At 45.3% G+C, this 18,303-nt stretch overlaps 3 protein-coding genes across 3 annotated transcripts; 2 read left to right on the top strand and 1 right to left on the bottom strand.

Annotated features, from left to right (window-relative positions):
* Window positions 1–1,670: 1,670 nt before the first annotated feature.
* LRR1 (leucine rich repeat protein 1) lies at window positions 1,671–9,512 on the top strand (the record flags this gene model as incomplete). Its single annotated transcript, XM_084241180.1, has 4 exons — window positions 1,671–1,886; window positions 4,185–4,283; window positions 6,905–7,626; window positions 9,272–9,512. The coding sequence occupies exons 1-4, from the start codon at window positions 1,674–1,676 to the stop codon at window positions 9,510–9,512; spliced, it is 1,275 nt and encodes a 424-aa protein (XP_084097306.1). The 5' UTR covers window positions 1,671–1,673.
* Window positions 9,513–14,316: 4,804 nt separating this feature from the next.
* Window positions 14,317–15,557, bottom strand: RPL36AL (ribosomal protein L36a like). The gene is made up of 2 exons (XM_084240415.1): window positions 15,499–15,557; window positions 14,317–14,749 (listed from the first exon to the last, which is right to left on the bottom strand). The coding sequence occupies exon 2, from the start codon at window positions 14,716–14,718 to the stop codon at window positions 14,398–14,400; it is 321 nt and encodes a 106-aa protein (XP_084096541.1). The 5' UTR covers window positions 14,719–14,749; window positions 15,499–15,557; the 3' UTR covers window positions 14,317–14,397.
* Window positions 15,558–16,183: 626 nt separating this feature from the next.
* On the top strand, window positions 16,184–17,527 carry MGAT2 (alpha-1,6-mannosyl-glycoprotein 2-beta-N-acetylglucosaminyltransferase; the record flags this gene model as incomplete). Its single annotated transcript, XM_084240566.1, has 1 exon — window positions 16,184–17,527. The coding sequence occupies one exon, from the start codon at window positions 16,184–16,186 to the stop codon at window positions 17,525–17,527; it is 1,344 nt and encodes a 447-aa protein (XP_084096692.1).
* Window positions 17,528–18,303: the final 776 nt, after the last annotated feature.

The following is an 18,303-nucleotide window of genomic DNA, read 5'->3' on the forward strand; positions in this document are numbered from 1 at the left end:
TTCATTTATCCTTGTGCTTACCAGCCCATTAAAAACAATGAGTCCAGTTCCTCTTTGTCCTGGGACCCTTCCTGTCTCATTTACCCTGAGCAATCTTTCATCCTTCTTATTTCTTAAGTAGGTAAAGGAACTACAGTCTCATTCTCCTGTAGCTACTTCCACCACAATGGGTATATCCCCTACCGACAGGTGTGGAGTGAAAAGCTATCTCAGCCTAAGAGAAAGACAGAGACAGAGAAAAGACAAGAGACAGAGGTTCAGGTCTCTGAGTTTGGGGAAAGGCTGAAACACCTGTAATATTATCATTATTTTACCTGCAGTTATTGAATGCTTGACGCCGAGTTTGAACAAACAATACATCATTAGGAGGATAAGAATAACATCAAGACCTCCCTTGTTTGGAGACCCAAGATCATCATTTTGTAAACCAGTCCCATGGATTTGACATCCCTTGAATTCTACACCCTTTTGGAGACAAAGAGGACTAAATAATTTAAGAAGCAAGTACCAAAGTCAAAGGACAGAATGAGTCCATTCATCTATCCAAACCATTTAGAAAAGACTATTTATAATAGGAGTCCAAGGCCAGGATTCAGTTTCTTTTAGGTGTCCTACCTCTGCGTAATCACTTTTTTCTGTGTTTTCAGTTTCCAGGAGGCTTTGGAGCTCAGTTCAACGTTATTACTGGTCTGTAAACGCAAGGTTCAAATAAAAAAAGTTAGATAAGTTATTTTCTTTTTGTTTCCGCTAAGATCTGAGAGCACTTCTAACTATTTGGCCTCCATACACCAGGGTAAGATGAAGGAGGAGCCCAGAGCACACAATTTAAGGAGACAAGACAATGGCCCTAAGAATGACAGCCACTTTCAAAGGTGCCTCCCGAGTCTCCCTGGCCCCACGCGGCCGTCTTTAACAAATGGAACGAGTTCCTTCCAGGGGCACATGGGGGTCTTTCCAAGTCTCGCATGCAGCTGAATCAGTCGCTCCGTGAGCCCATTAGCGGTTGCAAAGAGAAAATTGTTCAACAGGAATTGCCAAGTCAAATTGTTAGGGGGAAAGGATGTCCTAAAGCTAGGCAACCCGTTTTATATCGGGGTTGCTCCGTAACAAAGTCACGCCGGATCGGGCTCCAGTCCCGCGCGGTAGGTGCTGCCATCGGAGCGCGCGCAGCCACCAAAACAAAACCCCGTCGCTTCAGCGCCGGGAGACGCCGCGCCCGGGCTGGCGTCAGGGAAATGGTCGGTTCCAAATGCCGACGCCACGTTCAGGGAAAAGACTCCCCCTGTGAGACAGGGGCACCCGCCCTTCCTCGGGAAACTCAACCCCGAGGCGAGCCGGGCGCGCGGGGGTCCACGGCGAAACGGGACTGCGGGGCTAACGCGGACCCCAGCGCCCTCGCGCCCCCGCCGATCGCCTGTTCCCGGGCGGCCGGCGACGCGCCCCGCCGCCCGGCAGCCACAGAGGGGCTCGGTCCCGCAGGGGGGCACAGCCCCGCCCGGCCCCCGGGCCCGCAGCGCCTCGCGCTGAGAGAGGGGGGCGGGGGGCGGCCGCCGAGCGCGCAGGCGGGTCCGCGGACAGCCCGCGCCAGGACCCCGCGGCGCGGCGGGAGGCGGGAAGCGGGAAGCCGGGAGATTCAAAGGCGGGCGCGGCCGCGGGCCCCTGGTTCTGGCGCCATGAAGCTGCACTGCGAGGTCGAGGTGGTCAGTCGGCACTTGCCGTGCTTGGGCCTGAGGAGCCGGGGTAAGGGCGTCCGGGCCGTGCTGAGCGTCTGCCAGCAGACGCCCGACAGTCGGGCGCGGGCCCGGGCGGGGGGCGAGCGGGGCGGCCCGCGCCCCGCCTGCCTGCTCATCGCCACCATGAAGGACAGGCGCGGGACCAGCTATGAGGTGAGTGCAGCCGAGTAGGCTGGTGCGGGCTCAGCGGGCGCTTTTCCCCCCAAGCCCAGAGGTAAACGGTCCCCCAGCCGCCCGGGGCCCCGTCGCTCCCGAAATTGGGTGCATGTTGACGGTTCCTGAACGCCCGGCCCCTAAATCACATCACCACCCCGGCCCCGGTTCCTGATTGCCTTCCCCAAAGCCTCTCTCTGTTGCCTTGCTTAGTACTGCTTATCTTTGAAGTCTGTAACTAGCTGTCCCCTAACACATCTGCAGCACCAGTAGTCAGTTGCTGGGAGGAATATTAACCAAAAACTTAATCGCTAGTTGAAGACTTATTGTGTGCAGGGTGTAGTGCTAGATACTGTGGGACATGAACTTGATTTGGTCACTCTCCTGAGACTAGAAAGGGAGAAACTCCTTTCACTCTAAGATGGGCTGTGATGAATACTACAATCAGTATAGAAGCAAAGTAGTATAGTATCAAAAATGAGATGAGTTGTGATTACTCAAGCTTGAGAAAGTTTTCTGGAAGAGGTGGTGCCTCAAATTTGATCGTTTTTTTTTTAAACGATTTATTTATTTATGCATACAAGGACTGGGGTACAGGCCAGAGGTGGGGGGGGGCGGTGAGAGGACTCACCAAAGACAGAGTGGGGGTAGAACAGGTGTAATGACTGAAATACACTGCTGAGGGGAGCAGTGGGTGAGTCGGGAGAGGTCGGCTGTGCCATGTAGGCAGCTCCCTGGCCAGCTCGAACTCATGGTGCAGTGGCTGTGGATAGCTCCATAGGTTGTGTCTTAACCCCGTGCCCCACCAGGGAGGACCCACAAGTTTGATAGTTCTAAGTAAACGTTTGTTAGATCGTGGCGGTGTTAGTCCTGGATCTTGAAGATAAGTATTAGTATAAAGCATGGAAGTACCTTGGGGATCTTTCTTAAGGTCAGATAGCCAACCTCCATCTGACTGACCTCCAAATCTGTATTCTTAGCCAGATCTCTCCCTTAACTTCTGGGTTGAATCTGCTGGAAATCTTCACTTGGATGTGTTGCCGCGTTTCAAACTCCAAATATCTGAAAAACCATTTTCCTTGTCACCCTAAACTGGCTTTTCTGGCAGTCTTCTGCAGCTCATTAGGTTGAGCAGCTCATAGCGTTCTGCCTCATCAAGAAAACTTAAAGCCTTTGCCTCCTCAAATCTAATACATTATTGAATCCTTTCAGTTCTACCTCCTGGATATCTTCACATTTTCATACCACCTTCCATCCCAGCTGTAATCTGGACCACCACTATCGCTTGCCTGGCTAGTCTCTTCAAGGATCTCTACCTCTACCTTTGTCTTTACTCCATCTGGTTCTCCTTTCCCCAAATGTTTTCCCCTCCCCCAAAGTTTGTTCTTTACACAGGGGTAAAAGGATCTTGTCAAAATGTAGATCTAACCATGTTCCCAACTTAAAGTGTATTTCATTGTTCTTAGGATAAAATCCAGGTTTTTAAAAATGGTTTACAAAAATCTTTCACCATCTAATCTCTACTTACTTCTGACTTCCCCGTCTCTTTTTACAGGACCTTCGAGCCATACTGAATTTATTTCAGTTCCTTACAGCTGCTAAGTTCTCTCTTGCTGTGAGGCTTTGCATACCTTGTCCCTCTCTATCCCCTTTCTTTCCTCATTATCTTCACTGTTACCTAATCCTTCAGCTCTCACCTTAAAGATCTCCTTCATACCCTCAAATTAGATAAGACTCCTTTGCAACATAAGGTCTTACAGCAGCCTATAATTCCCTTGTCTTAATATTCACTATGCTTTTGATTACTTCTTTAATAATTGTCTTTCATCAGATTGGCAATTTTAGAAATGTAATTACCATGCCATTCTTATTCACTGCTGTTGTCTAAAGGCTCCTATCATAGTAACTGGTATATAGTTGTTTCTCAATTTAGTTGTTGAATATCAGTCTTCAAAGTTTTTTTGATATTTAATATATCAGTGACTGTTCTAGCTCTGGGGATACAATAGTGAACCAAGGAGACAGGATTCCTGCTTTTATGGAGTTTACAACATGGGAAGCGTGCCTACCCCAGATTAATAGACTGAAGTTAAAAAGGCAAGTAACTTTTTTCTCCAAACACTGGTGAGGAGGAAAGAGTTACTAGACAGAGAGGGTAATAATATCAAAACACCCAGTTTTAAAGACTATAAGCCAAACCAAAGCCTGGCTAGCTTGCTGGCACATTGTAATAAGTATTGTTTAGTAATAATGTTTGGTTTGTCCTTTCCCCCCCACCCCCCCATGAACTTTAAACAGCTGAAGGAGAACATCGAGCAGTTCTTCACCAAATTTATGGATGAGGGGAAAGCTACTGTTCGGTTAAAGAAACCTCCTGTGGATATCTGTTTAAGTAAGGTATGGTATGAAATTAACGGTTAGGGTGTACTTTGACTGTACTTTCTTTAGAGAAAAGACTATTTGAGCATCCTGATATCCCACAGAGCCTGAGGGATGGATGCTTGCCAGTGTCTGAAGCAGTGATGCTTCATGCTTGTATGGCTTCCAAAAGGGCAGTCACCCCTATTTAGGTGCTCAGAGTGGAAAGAAAAACTGGCTTTGTGTCTGTGCCCAAGATGGAATCTTAGATTGCTCACAGACTAAACCTGTATGAGGCAAGTGGTACAGATCTACATTTGATCAGCCAAATCACAGGTTACAAATCTAAGTTTGTTTATATTTCCTTTTATTTCCTTTGCTGTAAGTATCAAGTTTCCAAAAATATCTTTATCATCAATATCATGAAATATATCACTGATGTTTTCTTCTATATATTTTATTTTTTCTGGTCTTATATGTAGATCTTTAATCCATTTGGGATTTATTTGGGTGCATGGAGTTAGAAAGTGATTTAGCTTCATTTTTTTTTTTTTTTAAAGATTTATTTATTTATTTATACAAGCACTGGGTACAGTCAGAAGCACGGGAGGGTGAGAGAATTCACCAGAGCCAGAGCGGGGAGCAGCGCAGGCAGAAGGACCGAAGTACACTGCTGAGGGGATCAGCGGGAGGCAGGAGAGGTCTGCGCGCCATGTGGGACCCTCTTCTGGTGGCCGGGGAGCAGCCGGGGATCGAACTGGCACTGCAGAGGCTGCGGGCAGCTTTGCAACCCAGCGCTCAACTGCTGCGCCACTGGGGAGGCCCTAGCTTCATTCTTTTTTAAAATATCATCTTCTAGTTTTATTAGCACCATTTATTTAAGAGGCTCTCCTTTCCCCACTGTATTGTCATGGCTGCTTTATCACAAACTGAGTATTGATATGTATGGGGATTTATTTCTGGGCCATCAATTCTGTTCCATTGATCCTTGTGTCTGTTTTTATACCAGTACCATATTATTTTTAGTACTGTTGCTTTATAGTATAGTTTGAAGTCATTTAATGTGATGCCTCCTTTTCTCTCCTTTTTTCTTACTCAGAATTGGCCTTGCTATTCAAGTTCTTTTATGGTTGCAGACTTACCAATTAAAAAACAAGATAGACAAGTTTCTGGAAAGACAGGCTAAATACATTACTTCCGCCTTCTTGCTGTGTCTTTTGACCTTTATTTTCACTGATTCATTCAAAACACTGCACTAGGCACAGCTTCTTTGTCAGTCCTGTTGCCATTACTTCTGAGCCTTTCTGAACACTTAGAATTTGATACTGAAGCCCTTTATTTTTTTCTTAGTAAACCTTTGCTTTTTTGGTATCTGACCAGTGTACTACCCTGGTTGACCTTTGGTTTACTCAGTCACTCCTTTGTCACTTATTCCCCCCCAGAATTAAAGCCCTCTCCTCTCCCTGTTCTCTGCCATTCCACAATTCATTCCTGCTTGTGTATAACTTTGCAGGCCAGAACTCTCTACTAAATCTACTTCTCCACACCTAGATCCCGACTTTCCTTGTTTTACTTTATTGTGTATACTGCTGCCAAAAGAATTTTTAACTCTTGTCATGAAATTCTTCAGTGACTTCTCATAGCCTTATCATCCCATCCTCCTTACCTTGACATGGAGCTCATCTATAATCTACCCCTATACCGTATTTTTCAATCCTTTACAAAACTCCCATATTCCAACCACATGGAATCACATACTTAGTTTACCAAACTTGCTAAAAGTTCACTAGTCCTCCTCCACATGTAAATTTTGAGACTTCTAATGTGTCCTACAAATATTAGGATTTTTATTGATAACTTATCAGTAATTATTATTAGTAACAGTTATAACCACATTATTAGTGATTTCTCTGACCAGCTGGAAGCAATCTCTTGCTTTGGATGTTTTCTAGTACTTTGTTGCTTTTTGACCAAACCAGTGCTTCTCACAATTTCTAGATTTGTGAATGGCATTCCAGGGCATTTTGCAGTGCATAGCATTTTTCAGCTTATCTCAGAGATTGGAGATTTGAATCAGTTCATCTTAAATCCAAATCTTAAGAGGAATTTTTTTCATGCTTTCCGATTTTATCTTAATATCTTATGATTCATCCTTTGAACAGTTTTATTTAGAATGTGTCTCTTGACATGGTTTGCATTTTTTTTAAAGCTTTATTTATGTATATAAGAACTAGGGTACAGGCCAGAGGTGCAGGGGCAGGGGTGAAAGGATTCACCAGAGCCAGAGTGGGGAGCAGAACAGGCAGACTGACTGAAATACACTGCTGAGGGGAGCAGTGGGTAAGACAGGAGAGGTCTGCTGTGCCACGTGGGTACCTCCCTGGCCTGCCAGAGATCGAATTCATACTGCAGAGGCTGCGGATTGCTTCGTAGTGTGGTGCTTAACCCCTTGTGCCACCAGGGAGACCACAAACTTTTTTAGTTTTTTTGTATCTATATTGAAATTTAGTCAAAATAGAATTCTGAAAACTTATTTTTATGGACATTTTCAATAAATGATTGTATCATTTGCATATATAAATCTATAGAATTTGTGGGATGAATTAGCATGCATGTGTTATCTAAAGTAGAATTTATAGTTGTACAACTTATTTTTTCAGGCCAATTCCAGCAGTTTAAAGGGTTTTCTTTCAGCCTTGCGACTGGCTCATAAAGGCTCTGATGTTGAGGCACGACTTTCAATCCCCACGCCCGTGAAGACTTCAGAATTTGATAAATTTAAAACTAAAATGGCTATCACATCCAAAAAGGACTATCCTCTAAGCAAGAACTTCCCATATTCTTTGGAACATCTTCAGGCTTCTTATTGTAAACTTGTTCGAGTTGATATGCGTATTCTTTGCTTAAAAAATCTTAGGAAATTAGACTTGAGTCACAACCATATAAAAAAGCTTCCAGCTACAATTGGAGACCTCATCCATCTTCAAGTACTTAACCTGAATGACAATCACTTGGAGTCATTTAGTGTAGCATTGTGTCAATCTACACTCCAGAAGTCACTTCAAAGTTTGGATCTCAGCAAGAATAAAATCAAGGCACTCCCTGTGCAGTTTTGCCAGCTTCGAGAACTTACAGATTTAAAACTTGATGATAATGAATTGATAAGATTTCCTTTCAAAATAGGACAACTGACAAACTTGCGTCTTTTGTCAGCAGCGCGAAATAAGCTTCCATTTTTGCCTAGTGAGTTTAAAAATTTATCCCTTGAGTTCTTGGATCTTTTTGGAAATACTTTTGAACAACCAAAATTCCTTCCAGTTATAAAGCTGCAATTGCCACTAACTTTGTTGGAGTCTTCAGCACGAACCATATTATATCATAGGTAAGACTTTAATGGTCATAAAAAGTGGTAACTTTAATAGCATGGTGTGGTATTCTTGTCATCCTCGGTGTCATACTCTCAAACATAGCTTATGATGCTGTACACAAGTGACCCCTTATGACAGTGGCATTCTTGCTACACCTTACCTCTGCCTGAATGCTTTTCTTCTAAAAAGTCTCAGGCCCTTTGACTCGATTCTCTGTGCAAGTGGCACCCCAGAAAAGGCCTTACCTGATCATCTTATCTAAAATTTTATCCCCCCATCCCTTTACATTGTTTGATTTATTTTTTGTAGGATTGTTACCTGGCATTATTTATTTTTTAACATTTGTTTTTCCAAAGCTCTCACATTCTTTTTATTTTTTTTAAAGATTTATTTATTTATACAGGAACTGGGGTATAGGCCAGGGGCGCGGGAGGGTGAGAGAATTCACCAGAGACAGAGCCTGGAGCAGAACAGCCAGACAGACTGAAAACACCACTGAGGGAAGCAGTGGGCCAGACAGGAGAGGTCTGCTGCGCCATGTGGGTATCTCCCTGGCCAGCCAGGAATTGAACCTGCGCCACAGAGGCTGCAGACAGCTTCACAGCGCTGCTCTCAACCCACTGTGCCACCGGGGAGGCCCCCCCCCTTTTTAAAAAGATTTATTTATGCATACAAGTACTTGGGTACAGGCTAGAGATGCGGAGGGTGAGAGGATTCACCAGAGACAGAGTGGGGACAGACAGAGCTATTGAAATACACTGCTGAGGGGAGCAGCGGGCAGACAGGAGAGGTCTGCCTGCTATGTGGATTAGGTCCCTGGCTGGGGATTGAACTTGTGCTTTAGTGTCTGGTGATAGCTTGATAGTGCTGAGACTTTAACACCTGTGCCACCAGAAGCTCTAAACTCTAATTTTTTAAGTAGATTTTATTGTTGAAAGAGATCTGTGCACATATTGTGTACCAGCATAGACTAGGGGCTACAGAAACAACAAAGACAAGACGTTGTGGGAGATAGTGACTGGGGCCTGGTTATATTTGGGGTAGAGGGAAGGGATGGAACTACACATTTAAATGATATTACAGGGCCTCCCTCGTGGTGCAGCAGGTTGAGTGCAGCGCTGTGACGCCGTCTGCAGCCTCTGCAGTATGGCCAGGGAGGCCAGGGAGATACCCACATAGTGTGGCAGACCTCTCCTGTCTCGCCCGCTGCTCCCCTCAGCAGTGTATTTCAGTCAGTCTGCCTGTTCTGTTCCTCGCACTGGCCCTGGTGAATCCTTTCACCCTCCCACGCCTCTGGCCTGTACCCCAGCTCTTGTATAAATAAATAAAATCTTAAAAAATAAATAAATAAAATATATATAGTTGCCATACAATATAACTTCGGGAAAGATAACTTCCATTCTATTCAAATTATGCTATAAATTAGCAGTGCTAAAAAATACTTTGAGGAATGGTATAGCTCCTCTTAGGTTTACAATATAACATGCTCTTTTAGTATACTTCCCCCATTTTTACTAGTTGGAAAGGTAAGCAATATACTGTCATTTAATTAATGAAGGAATTTTTCCCCGTGGTTATAATTTAGTGTAAAATAATGCATGTCCTCTTATATGAATCTAGTAATGTAAAAAAAAAAATTTAACCCTTTTTTTCCAATAGGTTACCGTATGGCTCACATGTCATACCTTTCCATCTTTGCCAAGATTTGGATACTGCAAAAACCTGTGTTTGTGGAAGATTCTGTCTAAACAGTTTTATTCAAGGGACTACCACCATGAATCTACACTCTGTTGCTCACACTGTGGTCTTAGTAGAAAATATGGATGGTACTGAAGCACCTGTTTCCTCTTACTTCTGTTCTCTAGCCTGTTATGTAAATTCTTCTGATATGTTGAAGTAAATAAGTGATAGCACAAAAAGAAATTCCATTTAGTTATACATCATTTTGGGATTCAGTGATGGTTTAACAATGTCAATTTGGAAAAAAGGGAAGAATGTGTTCTTTTAACATCAATTATTTGACTGTAAAATCTTTACTTGATTAAATCCTAATTAATTTTGTTGTGGAGTTAACTTTTTATGAGTTTATTGCACATATGTTGTTTTCAGAATGGGGTGAGATTATGTTAATGTTAAACAGATACTGACCCCAATCATTGTAATCAGAATTTTCTTACCAACTTGCACTTCAGCTAGAGAAATTGAGATTTTGTGTGCGGGAAAATATACCTTGGAGAGCTAATATGGACTAAATTGTAGTGAATACTTGCTTAATATGTACATGTTTTAAACAAACTGCTAAGATACATCGTTATGAAGAATTTTATATTCAGCAAGCAGGAAGGAGTTACTTTGGAAGACTTCAGCTTTTATAAATTTTATGTTAATCACATTATCTTTACTGTGATTTCTAAATTATTTAATTCTTAGTGTTGGGAATAAGCCTCTAGGGATTTTTATGTGTTATGCTCTTTTTATGTTTATTTTTGCCACTTAGTATTTTTTTTTTTTAATTTAAAAACTGCTGGCAATACACCAGCTATAGGATGGTGAGAATTTGAAGTAGACCAGAAGGAATAGAAAAGGAACTAACTTGAAAAAATTGTTAAAAGTGGAATCTGAACCCTTCCATTCTGATTATTCTCATTACTCTTGAGATCAGCCTTTACTCTGTCATTGCAATATTCTCATAACTGGTTTCTGGGAACAAAGGAGAGGAAAGTCAATTAACTGGAAAAAACCCTCTCCACTATTAACTATTTTGAGCTTGTAAGCAGGGGTGGGGATTTGAATTAAGACTATTTCTTAAAACTTAGATAACTACTACTTTCTTTTGTCTTTCTAAAATGTTTGGTGCATATTTTTTTTAAGATTTATTTATGCATACAAGACCTGGGGTACAGGCCAGAGGTGTATGGTGTGAGAGGATTCATCTAAGATGGAGTGGGGAACAGAACAGGCAGATCCACTGAAATACACTACTGAGGGGAGCAGCAGTTGAGTCAGGAGAGGTCTGTTGCGCCATTTGGGTTAGCTCCCTAGCCAGGGGATAGAACTCGTGCTGCAGTGGCTGTGGATAACTTCATAGTGCTGAGTGAGACCTAACCCCTAAGCCACTAGGGAGGCCCATTTTTTTTAAATGTTGAGTATTTTTATTAAAATTTTATTCAATATATGAGCTCAAAAAGTTTTTTTCCCAGAGCAGATCCTCTAAGAGATGAGACAGTGGTCCAGAGTAGTATTTCTTTAGGTAACTAACGTTCAGTTAAATTCTTCCTACGAAATAATTCTATATTCTAATTTTTCACTTAAAATTATGCCAACATGCCTTAAGTCTTACTTTTTAGAACATCTTAAATTTTGAATCCTTCCTTTAGTTACCTAGACCACTTAGTGATTAAGAACCTGTAGAAAATAATTGCCACAAGCGAATGCCAGACCAGGTGATGTGTCAATTTTCCAGAGTCCTACTTTTGGCCTACACTGCTTGGGGTATCTGCCGACAGCTGATGTAATCAATCACGGCAGATTTTAGTCCACAGGTTGTTTTTCCCCATTTTCTTTATATATTCAATTCTCAGTTTGTTTGTTTTTTTTTTTTTTTAATCATCCTTATTGTTCAGCTAGATCAACCCGAAAAGAGGTGCTGGGACTGAGGGTCAGTCACCAGTGCTAGGAGGGGCTGGATAACTTGGTCACTTTTGGTTCCTGGCTTCCAGTTTTCAGCAAACAGAACTGCCCCTTTTCATTGGTGTTTGGATGACATATCCTTGTTTCAAATGTGATCTGGGGTGGTTTAAATAGGTACTCTGCTGGAAAGTTGATTTCAATTCTGAAGACTCTCTTATATGGAGGGTTGTCAAACAGTAATACCTTGCCAAGTCAATGAATTAGCTTTAACCTGGATGTTGTGCAAATTTTTCGTTGTACATTTGCAGATTTCCTCAAGCTTCTGCCTCCTACCGCCTGCCATTTTGGATCGGGTGCTGCTCACCTTAAATTTAAAAGCTGCCTACTTTATCCAAGGTTTTTTGTTTTGTTTTGTTTTAAAGATTTATTTATTATGCATACAAGAACTGGGCCAGAAATGCAGGGGATGAGAGGATTCACCAGAGACAGAGTGGGGAGCAGAACAGGCAGATTGACTGAAATACACTGCTGAGGGGAGCAGCTGGCGAGCCAGGAGAAGTCTGCTGCGCAATGTGGGTTGCTCCCTGGCCTGCCAGAGATCGAACTCATGCTGCAGAGGCTGCGGATTGCTTCATAGTGCGGTGCTTAACCCCTTGCGCCACCAGGGAGGCCCTGTCCAAGGTTTTATATATAGTTTAATCCTCACAAATCATCCTCAGGGGGAGGTGCCATGAACTGAGATCAGGGAGTTTTAGCCCAGGTTTTGTCTGCTTTGTAAAGGTAGTTCACTTGGTTTTTAAAGATTTATTTATTTATACATACAAGAACTGTGGTGTACGCCAGAGTTGTGGGGGGGTGAGAGGATTCACCAAAGACAGAGTGGGAAACAGAACAGGAAGATCAACTGAAATACACTGCTGAGGGGAGCAGTGGGCAAACCAGGAGAGGTCTGCTGCGCCATGTGGGTAGCTCCCTGGCTGGAGATCGAACTTGTGCTGCAGTGGCTGCAGTGCGCTTCATAGGTTGCATCTTAACCCCTTACGCCACCAGGGAGGGCCTCACTTGGTTTTTAAAAACTGAGAGTTCTCTTAGGGCTATTTAGATTCTTAAATTACTGAGGAATTGCCCATGATTATTAAAAATCCACTGCATTAAAATGTGTTTAAAGGGCCTCCCCTGGTGGCACAGGCGGTTGAGTGCAGCATTGTGAAGCTGTCTGCGGCCTCTGCAGCGCTGGTTCGATCCCAGCCAGCCGGCGAGGGTGCCACACGGTGTGTCAGATCTCTCCTGTCGTGCCGCGGCCTCTGCAGCGCTGGTTTGATCCCAGCCAGCCGGTGAGGGTGCCACACGGTGTGTCAGATCTCTCCTGTCGTGCCCACTGCTCCCTTCAGCAGTGTATTTCGTCAGTCTGCCTGTTCTGTTACCCACTGTCTCTGGTGAATCCTCTCATCCTCCCACGCATCTGGTCTGTACCTCAGTTCTTGTATAAATCTTTTTTTTTTTTTAAGATTTATTTATTTATACAAGCACTGGGTACAGTCAGAAGCGTGGGAGGGTGAGAGAATTCACCAGAGCCAGAGCGGGGAGCAGAACAGGCAGAGTGACGAAGTACACTGCTGAGGGGAGCAGCGGGCGGCAGGAGAGGTCTGCGCGCCATGTGGGACCCTCGTTCGACAGCCAGGGATCAAACCGGTGCTGCAGAGGCTGCAGGCAGCTTCGCAGCCCAGCGCGCAACCGCTGCGCCACCGGGGAGGCCCTTGTATAAATAAATCTTTAAAAAAAAATAAAATGTGTTTAAGAAGTGATTACCTTTTTTTTTTTTTTTTGTGGGACCCTCGCCGGCAGCCGGGGAATGAACCGGCGCTGCAGAGGCTGGGGCAGCCTCACAGCCCAGCGCCTTGCAGCCCAGCGCTCAACTGCTGCGCCACCAGGGGAGGCCCCACCTGTGACACATTTGAAAGTTAACTTGTGCACATCTGATTCTTACATGTTATTATAGTAAAACCTTTTCATCAAAAATGTAGCTTAGTCTATGTTGGAATAACTATAAACCAAATTACTCCTATACCCTAGCCCTTTTTGTTTTCTTCCTCTACTCATTTACAAGCCATCCCCAGTAAATCTTTTTTTTTTAAAGATTTTTATTCATACAAGAGCTGGGGTACAGGCCAGTGTCGTGGAAGGTGAGAAGGTCACCAGAGACAGAGCCGGGAGCAGAACAGGCAGAGGGACCCAAAAGCTCTGCTGAGGGGAGCAGTGGGGGAGACAGGAGAGGTCTGCCATGCCATCCATGTGGGAATCTCCCTGGCAAGCTGGGAATCAAACCAGCACTGCAGAGACTGCGGACAGCTTCACAGCCCTGTGCTCAACCTGCTGTGCCACCAGGGAGGCCCTCTCCCAGTAAATCTTAACCAACTTAAAATTCAGCATAAAGCAGAACTTCCTGTTCTCATTTTAAACCTTCCTTTCCCAGTTTATTTTCCCTTTAATATTCAAATTGTTTCTTTCCTTTCAAAGCTAATTTCTAGTCTCACTTTCTCAGAATTTATACTATTTTGGACTTGTTTTTTCACTACCTTCAGAACTTTTGTAGTTGGAATTTTTAACTTCTGCCTTATAATCGAGAACAGTCTACAGTCTGTCCAGAAAAACTGGTATAAATGTTGTGTTGTCCAGTAGGATGGCCACTGGTGGCTGCTGAGCACTAAATGTAGCTAGTATGAAGAGGAACTGCACTTCTAGTAGCTATCTGCTGCTAGTGGTTCCTACTAATGGCTTATTTGCAAAATCAGCTTTTTTTAATTCCCCGACTAGGATCATCTGTCCCACCCAAATCTGGGAGGGAGCTCATCTATTATAATTATGAATTCTCACAACATATGTATTTGAAATTGAGCAGGAAAAAAAAAAGTATCCATTTTCCCCATAATTTATCTCTATAATGTAGTTACAAAGTTTGAGGTGAGACTCCTATCTTGAGGACCTAGATTCAAAGCATAACTTATTTCCTTAATTTAGAAACATAATAAGTGATTCTATTTACATTAAGGAAAAAAAACAAGATCTGAGTAAGAATGTTACAATTTATTTCACAAAGGAAATTTTTCTGTAGCTTCAACGTTTTCCTCTGAAAAGTAACAAGAGAACTCCAAAGCTTAGAACTGGATTACTTGACCCTTTCTCTTCTTATCGCCTCCCAGTTCAAAATGCTTGCATCTCTTAATGGCCAGCATTCTTTTGGATCTGCAGTTAGGGTCCACACATTCAAGCCTCAGCACTATCTTCTTTGTGGTTTTAGCCTTCTTCCGGAAAATTGGCTTTGTCTGCCCACCATAGCCACTCTGCTTCCGATCATAGCGCCTCTTTCCCTGGGCATACAGCGAATCCTTGCCCTTCTTATACTGCGTCACTTTGTGAGGCTGATGCTTTCCACACTTCTTGCAGAATGTCCTCCGGGTTTTAGGGACATTGACCATCTTTGCAAAAGAGCTGTCAGTACGACGAAAACTGTAGTAAAATATTTCAAATAATGGTAGCAGACGTTAAACGTTTCCTCAAAGTTAAAAGTGCTTTCTTTATAGGACAGTAATTTATACTTAACAGCCATCAAGTCAGTATGTATAAATCCAGCAAGGACTCGATTTTCATGACTAAACACAAGTACACGCCTTTTTAGAACGCTTACATTAACAGGGCATTTCTAAAATGAGATTCACCAAAAAACATCTAGAGCAGCAGCACGGGGCCGCCTCGCAAGTCCGTTCCCTGTACAAAGTGGGCTCCTTTGAGTCTTGTTTACTGGGCCTGCCCCCGAAAAAGAAAAGCACCGTAGTGTTTCCCTAATCTTCCCGAAAGAGAAGGCCAAGACCAGTTTCTTTTCCACTCTGCCTCGCACCGTGCCGCCATGTTCCAGCTCCGGGCGCGCCAGGTTCCGCGAGCGGCGAAGCAGCCACTGCCACGGCCCGCCCCGGGCCGCCTCGGTCTGGCCGCACGCCCCCCCACACCCCCGAACACACACACGGAAGACCGTCGCCCAACAACAGCCCTGAAGGCTGACGTGTCCTTAGCGCGCGTGTCTCCCGGCCCAGGAGCCGCCATGCCTGAGCCTCCGTCCTGAAGGGAGGTGCCGGTTCTTGAACCCCGCCAAGCCACGGACGCTGGGCTCGCCCCCCCTTTGCCACAAGGGCCCAGGCCGCCAGCCGGGGTCCGGCACGCGAGGCGCGGGGAGGAAGGTTACCCGGCCTTTCGGAACTTACTTGGCAACCGGGCGTCCACGCTCCCCAGCTCGCTCCGCTCGCGCCTGACAGGAAAGGGAGGGCCCGGCCGGAAGTCGGGGCGCGTCTGAGTGACAGGCCCTTCGCTCAATAGGCGGCCCGCCACGAAGGCCGGGCGACGCCGGCCGCGTCCCGGAAGCGCCAACCAGCCGCCGGGGGGCGGGCCGCAGGGGTGTGGGCCGGAGGCCGCGGCGCTCCGCGGGCCAGTCGCGGGTTGTCAGGACGGTCGCCGGCCGAGAGGGGCGAGCAGCGACGCCGGGGAGCTGCGGCCCGGGGCCCGCGGGAGGATGAGCGCGCAGAGGACGCGGGGCTGCCGGAGGCGCAGGTAACGAAGCCGGGTGCGGTGGGGCCGCGGCGCGACTTCTTCCGAGACCGGCGCTTCCGAATGGAGAGGACCCCGGCGACGCCGAACCGCAGCTCCTAGCGGCGGGGCCGCTGCCCGCCCTGCAGCTGCTGGCGAGGATGTGTGCAGCGCGCGAGGCGGTGGGGAGCTGAGCGCCTTCGGGCCCCAGGACCCCCGGGGTCCGAGATGAGTTAGCGGGGCGGCCGCGGGGCCAGTTCCTGCTGCTGCAGGCCGAGGCGACGGCCGCTGCCCGCCCGCCCCTTCCGTGCAGAAGCCGTTAGCTCCCCTCCGCGGCCGCCTGCCGCGCGCCTGGCCCTGGAGACCATGAGGTTCCGTATCTACAAGCGGAAGGTGCTGATCCTGACGCTCGTGGTGGCCGCCTGCGGCTTCGTCCTCTGGAACAGCAATGGGCGACAAAGGAAGACCGAGGCCCTCGCCCCGCCGCTGCTGGACGCCGAGCCCGCGCGGGGTGCGGGCGGCCGGGGCGGGGACCATCCCGTCGGGTCGGTGGGTCTCCGCCGCGTCTCCAACGAGTCAGCCGCCCCGCTCGTCCCCGCGGCCCCGCAGCCCGAGGCGGACAACCTGACGCTGCGGTACCGGTCCCTGGTCTACCAGCTGAACTTTGACCAGACGCTGAGGAATGTGGAGAAGGCCGGCTCCTGGCCGCCCCGGGAGCTGGTGCTGGTGGTCCAGGTGCATAACCGACCCGAATACCTCAGATTGCTGCTGGACTCACTTCGAAAAGCCCAGGGCGTGGATAACGTCCTCGTCATCTTTAGCCATGACTTTTGGTCGACAGAGATCAATCAGTTGATCGCTGGGGTGGATTTCTGTCCGGTCCTGCAGGTATTCTTTCCTTTCAGCATTCAGTTGTACCCCAACGAGTTTCCGGGCAGCGACCCCAGAGATTGCCCCAGAGACCTGGAGAAGAAAGCAGCTCTGAAGATGGGCTGCATTAATGCTGAGTATCCCGACTCCTTCGGCCATTATAGAGAGGCCAAGTTCTCCCAAACCAAACACCATTGGTGGTGGAAGCTGCATTTTGTGTGGGAGCGAGTCAAAGTTCTTCGAGACTATGCTGGGCTCATTCTTTTCCTGGAGGAGGATCACTATGTAGCCCCAGACTTTTACCATGTCGTAAAAAAGATGTGGAAATTAAAACAGCAAGAGTGTCCTGAATGTGATGTTCTCTCCTTGGGGTCCTATACTGCCAGTGGCAGTTTCTATGGCATTGCTGATAAGGTAGATGTGAAAACGTGGAAATCCACTGAGCACAATATGGGTCTAGCCTTGACCCGGGATGCATATCAGAAGCTGATCCAGTGCACAGACACTTTCTGTACTTATGATGATTATAACTGGGACTGGACTCTTCAATATTTGACTGTCTCTTGTCTTCCAAAATTCTGGAAAGTGCTGGTTCCTCAAGTTCCTAGGATTTTTCATGCTGGAGACTGTGGTATGCACCACAAGAAAATCTGTAGACCATCTACCCAGAGTGCCCAAATTGAGTCACTCTTAAATAATAACAAACAGTACCTGTTTCCTGAAACTCTAATCGTTGGTCAGAAATTTCATATGACAGCCCTTTCAGCACCTAGGAAAAATGGAGGGTGGGGAGACATTAGGGACCATGAACTCTGTAAAAGTTATAGAAGACTGCAGTGAAAATTCACAATTAAAAAAGCAAAGGTGACAGTCTTCTATTTTTGATATTTCTTCAAACCCAGGATATTCAATCAAATAAAAGGATTAGAAACAGGCTTCTGCTTTAATACAAAAAGTCTTGTAAGAGGTGTCCAAATATATAGTAATCTTTTCCAGTTACATCTGATTAAGATTTAATATACAAATCTTCATTTTGGGAGTCAGGTTTTAAAGATCAATCTATCTCTTAAAGGTAATGATTATTGTTAATTGATGAGAGAAAGGAGTAAATTTTATTTAAATTACATCTGTTATCTTTTTATCTGGAACTTTGTACACTTTTCCACTTTGAAAACATTTTAAGAATGGCAAAATTTTAATTGTCATAGCAGTAAAAAGTATTACAATGAAATTGATGGAAGTATTATTGAAATAAACCCAGTTTCACTCTTGACAGTTACTAGTAAGGGATTGCTTCACTAGTTTTATGATTCAAGTTATGTTTGTTAAACACCTTGTCAGAACAGTCATTTTCAGTATTAAGGATTCCTGTATTACTGTCTTAAGATTTGCCTGTGCTTTGGAACCTTCATAGAACACACTTTCTTTTGGAATGTATTTGATTGGTAAGAAAGTTTAAACATTGTTTTCACCTCAATGTAGAAATACAGTGGTTTTGATTTTTTTTTTAGTGCTGCCAAAATAAAATACTCATTTTTGCATAAAAAGTTCCTAATTATTTTGCACAATAAATTTTTACTTAATACCAACATTCTGTAAAAACTTTCTATAAGTTT

Source organism: Talpa europaea, assembly GCF_964194135.1.
Source record: "Talpa europaea genome assembly, chromosome: 8".
In the NCBI taxonomy this organism is placed as follows: Eukaryota; Metazoa; Chordata; class Mammalia; order Eulipotyphla; family Talpidae; genus Talpa; species Talpa europaea.

Excerpts from the sequence above, each read along its gene's own strand:
- RPL36AL (XM_084240415.1), bottom strand. The coding sequence starts at position 14,718 with ATGGTCAATGTCCCTAAAACCCGGAGGACATTCTGCAAGAAGTGTGGA.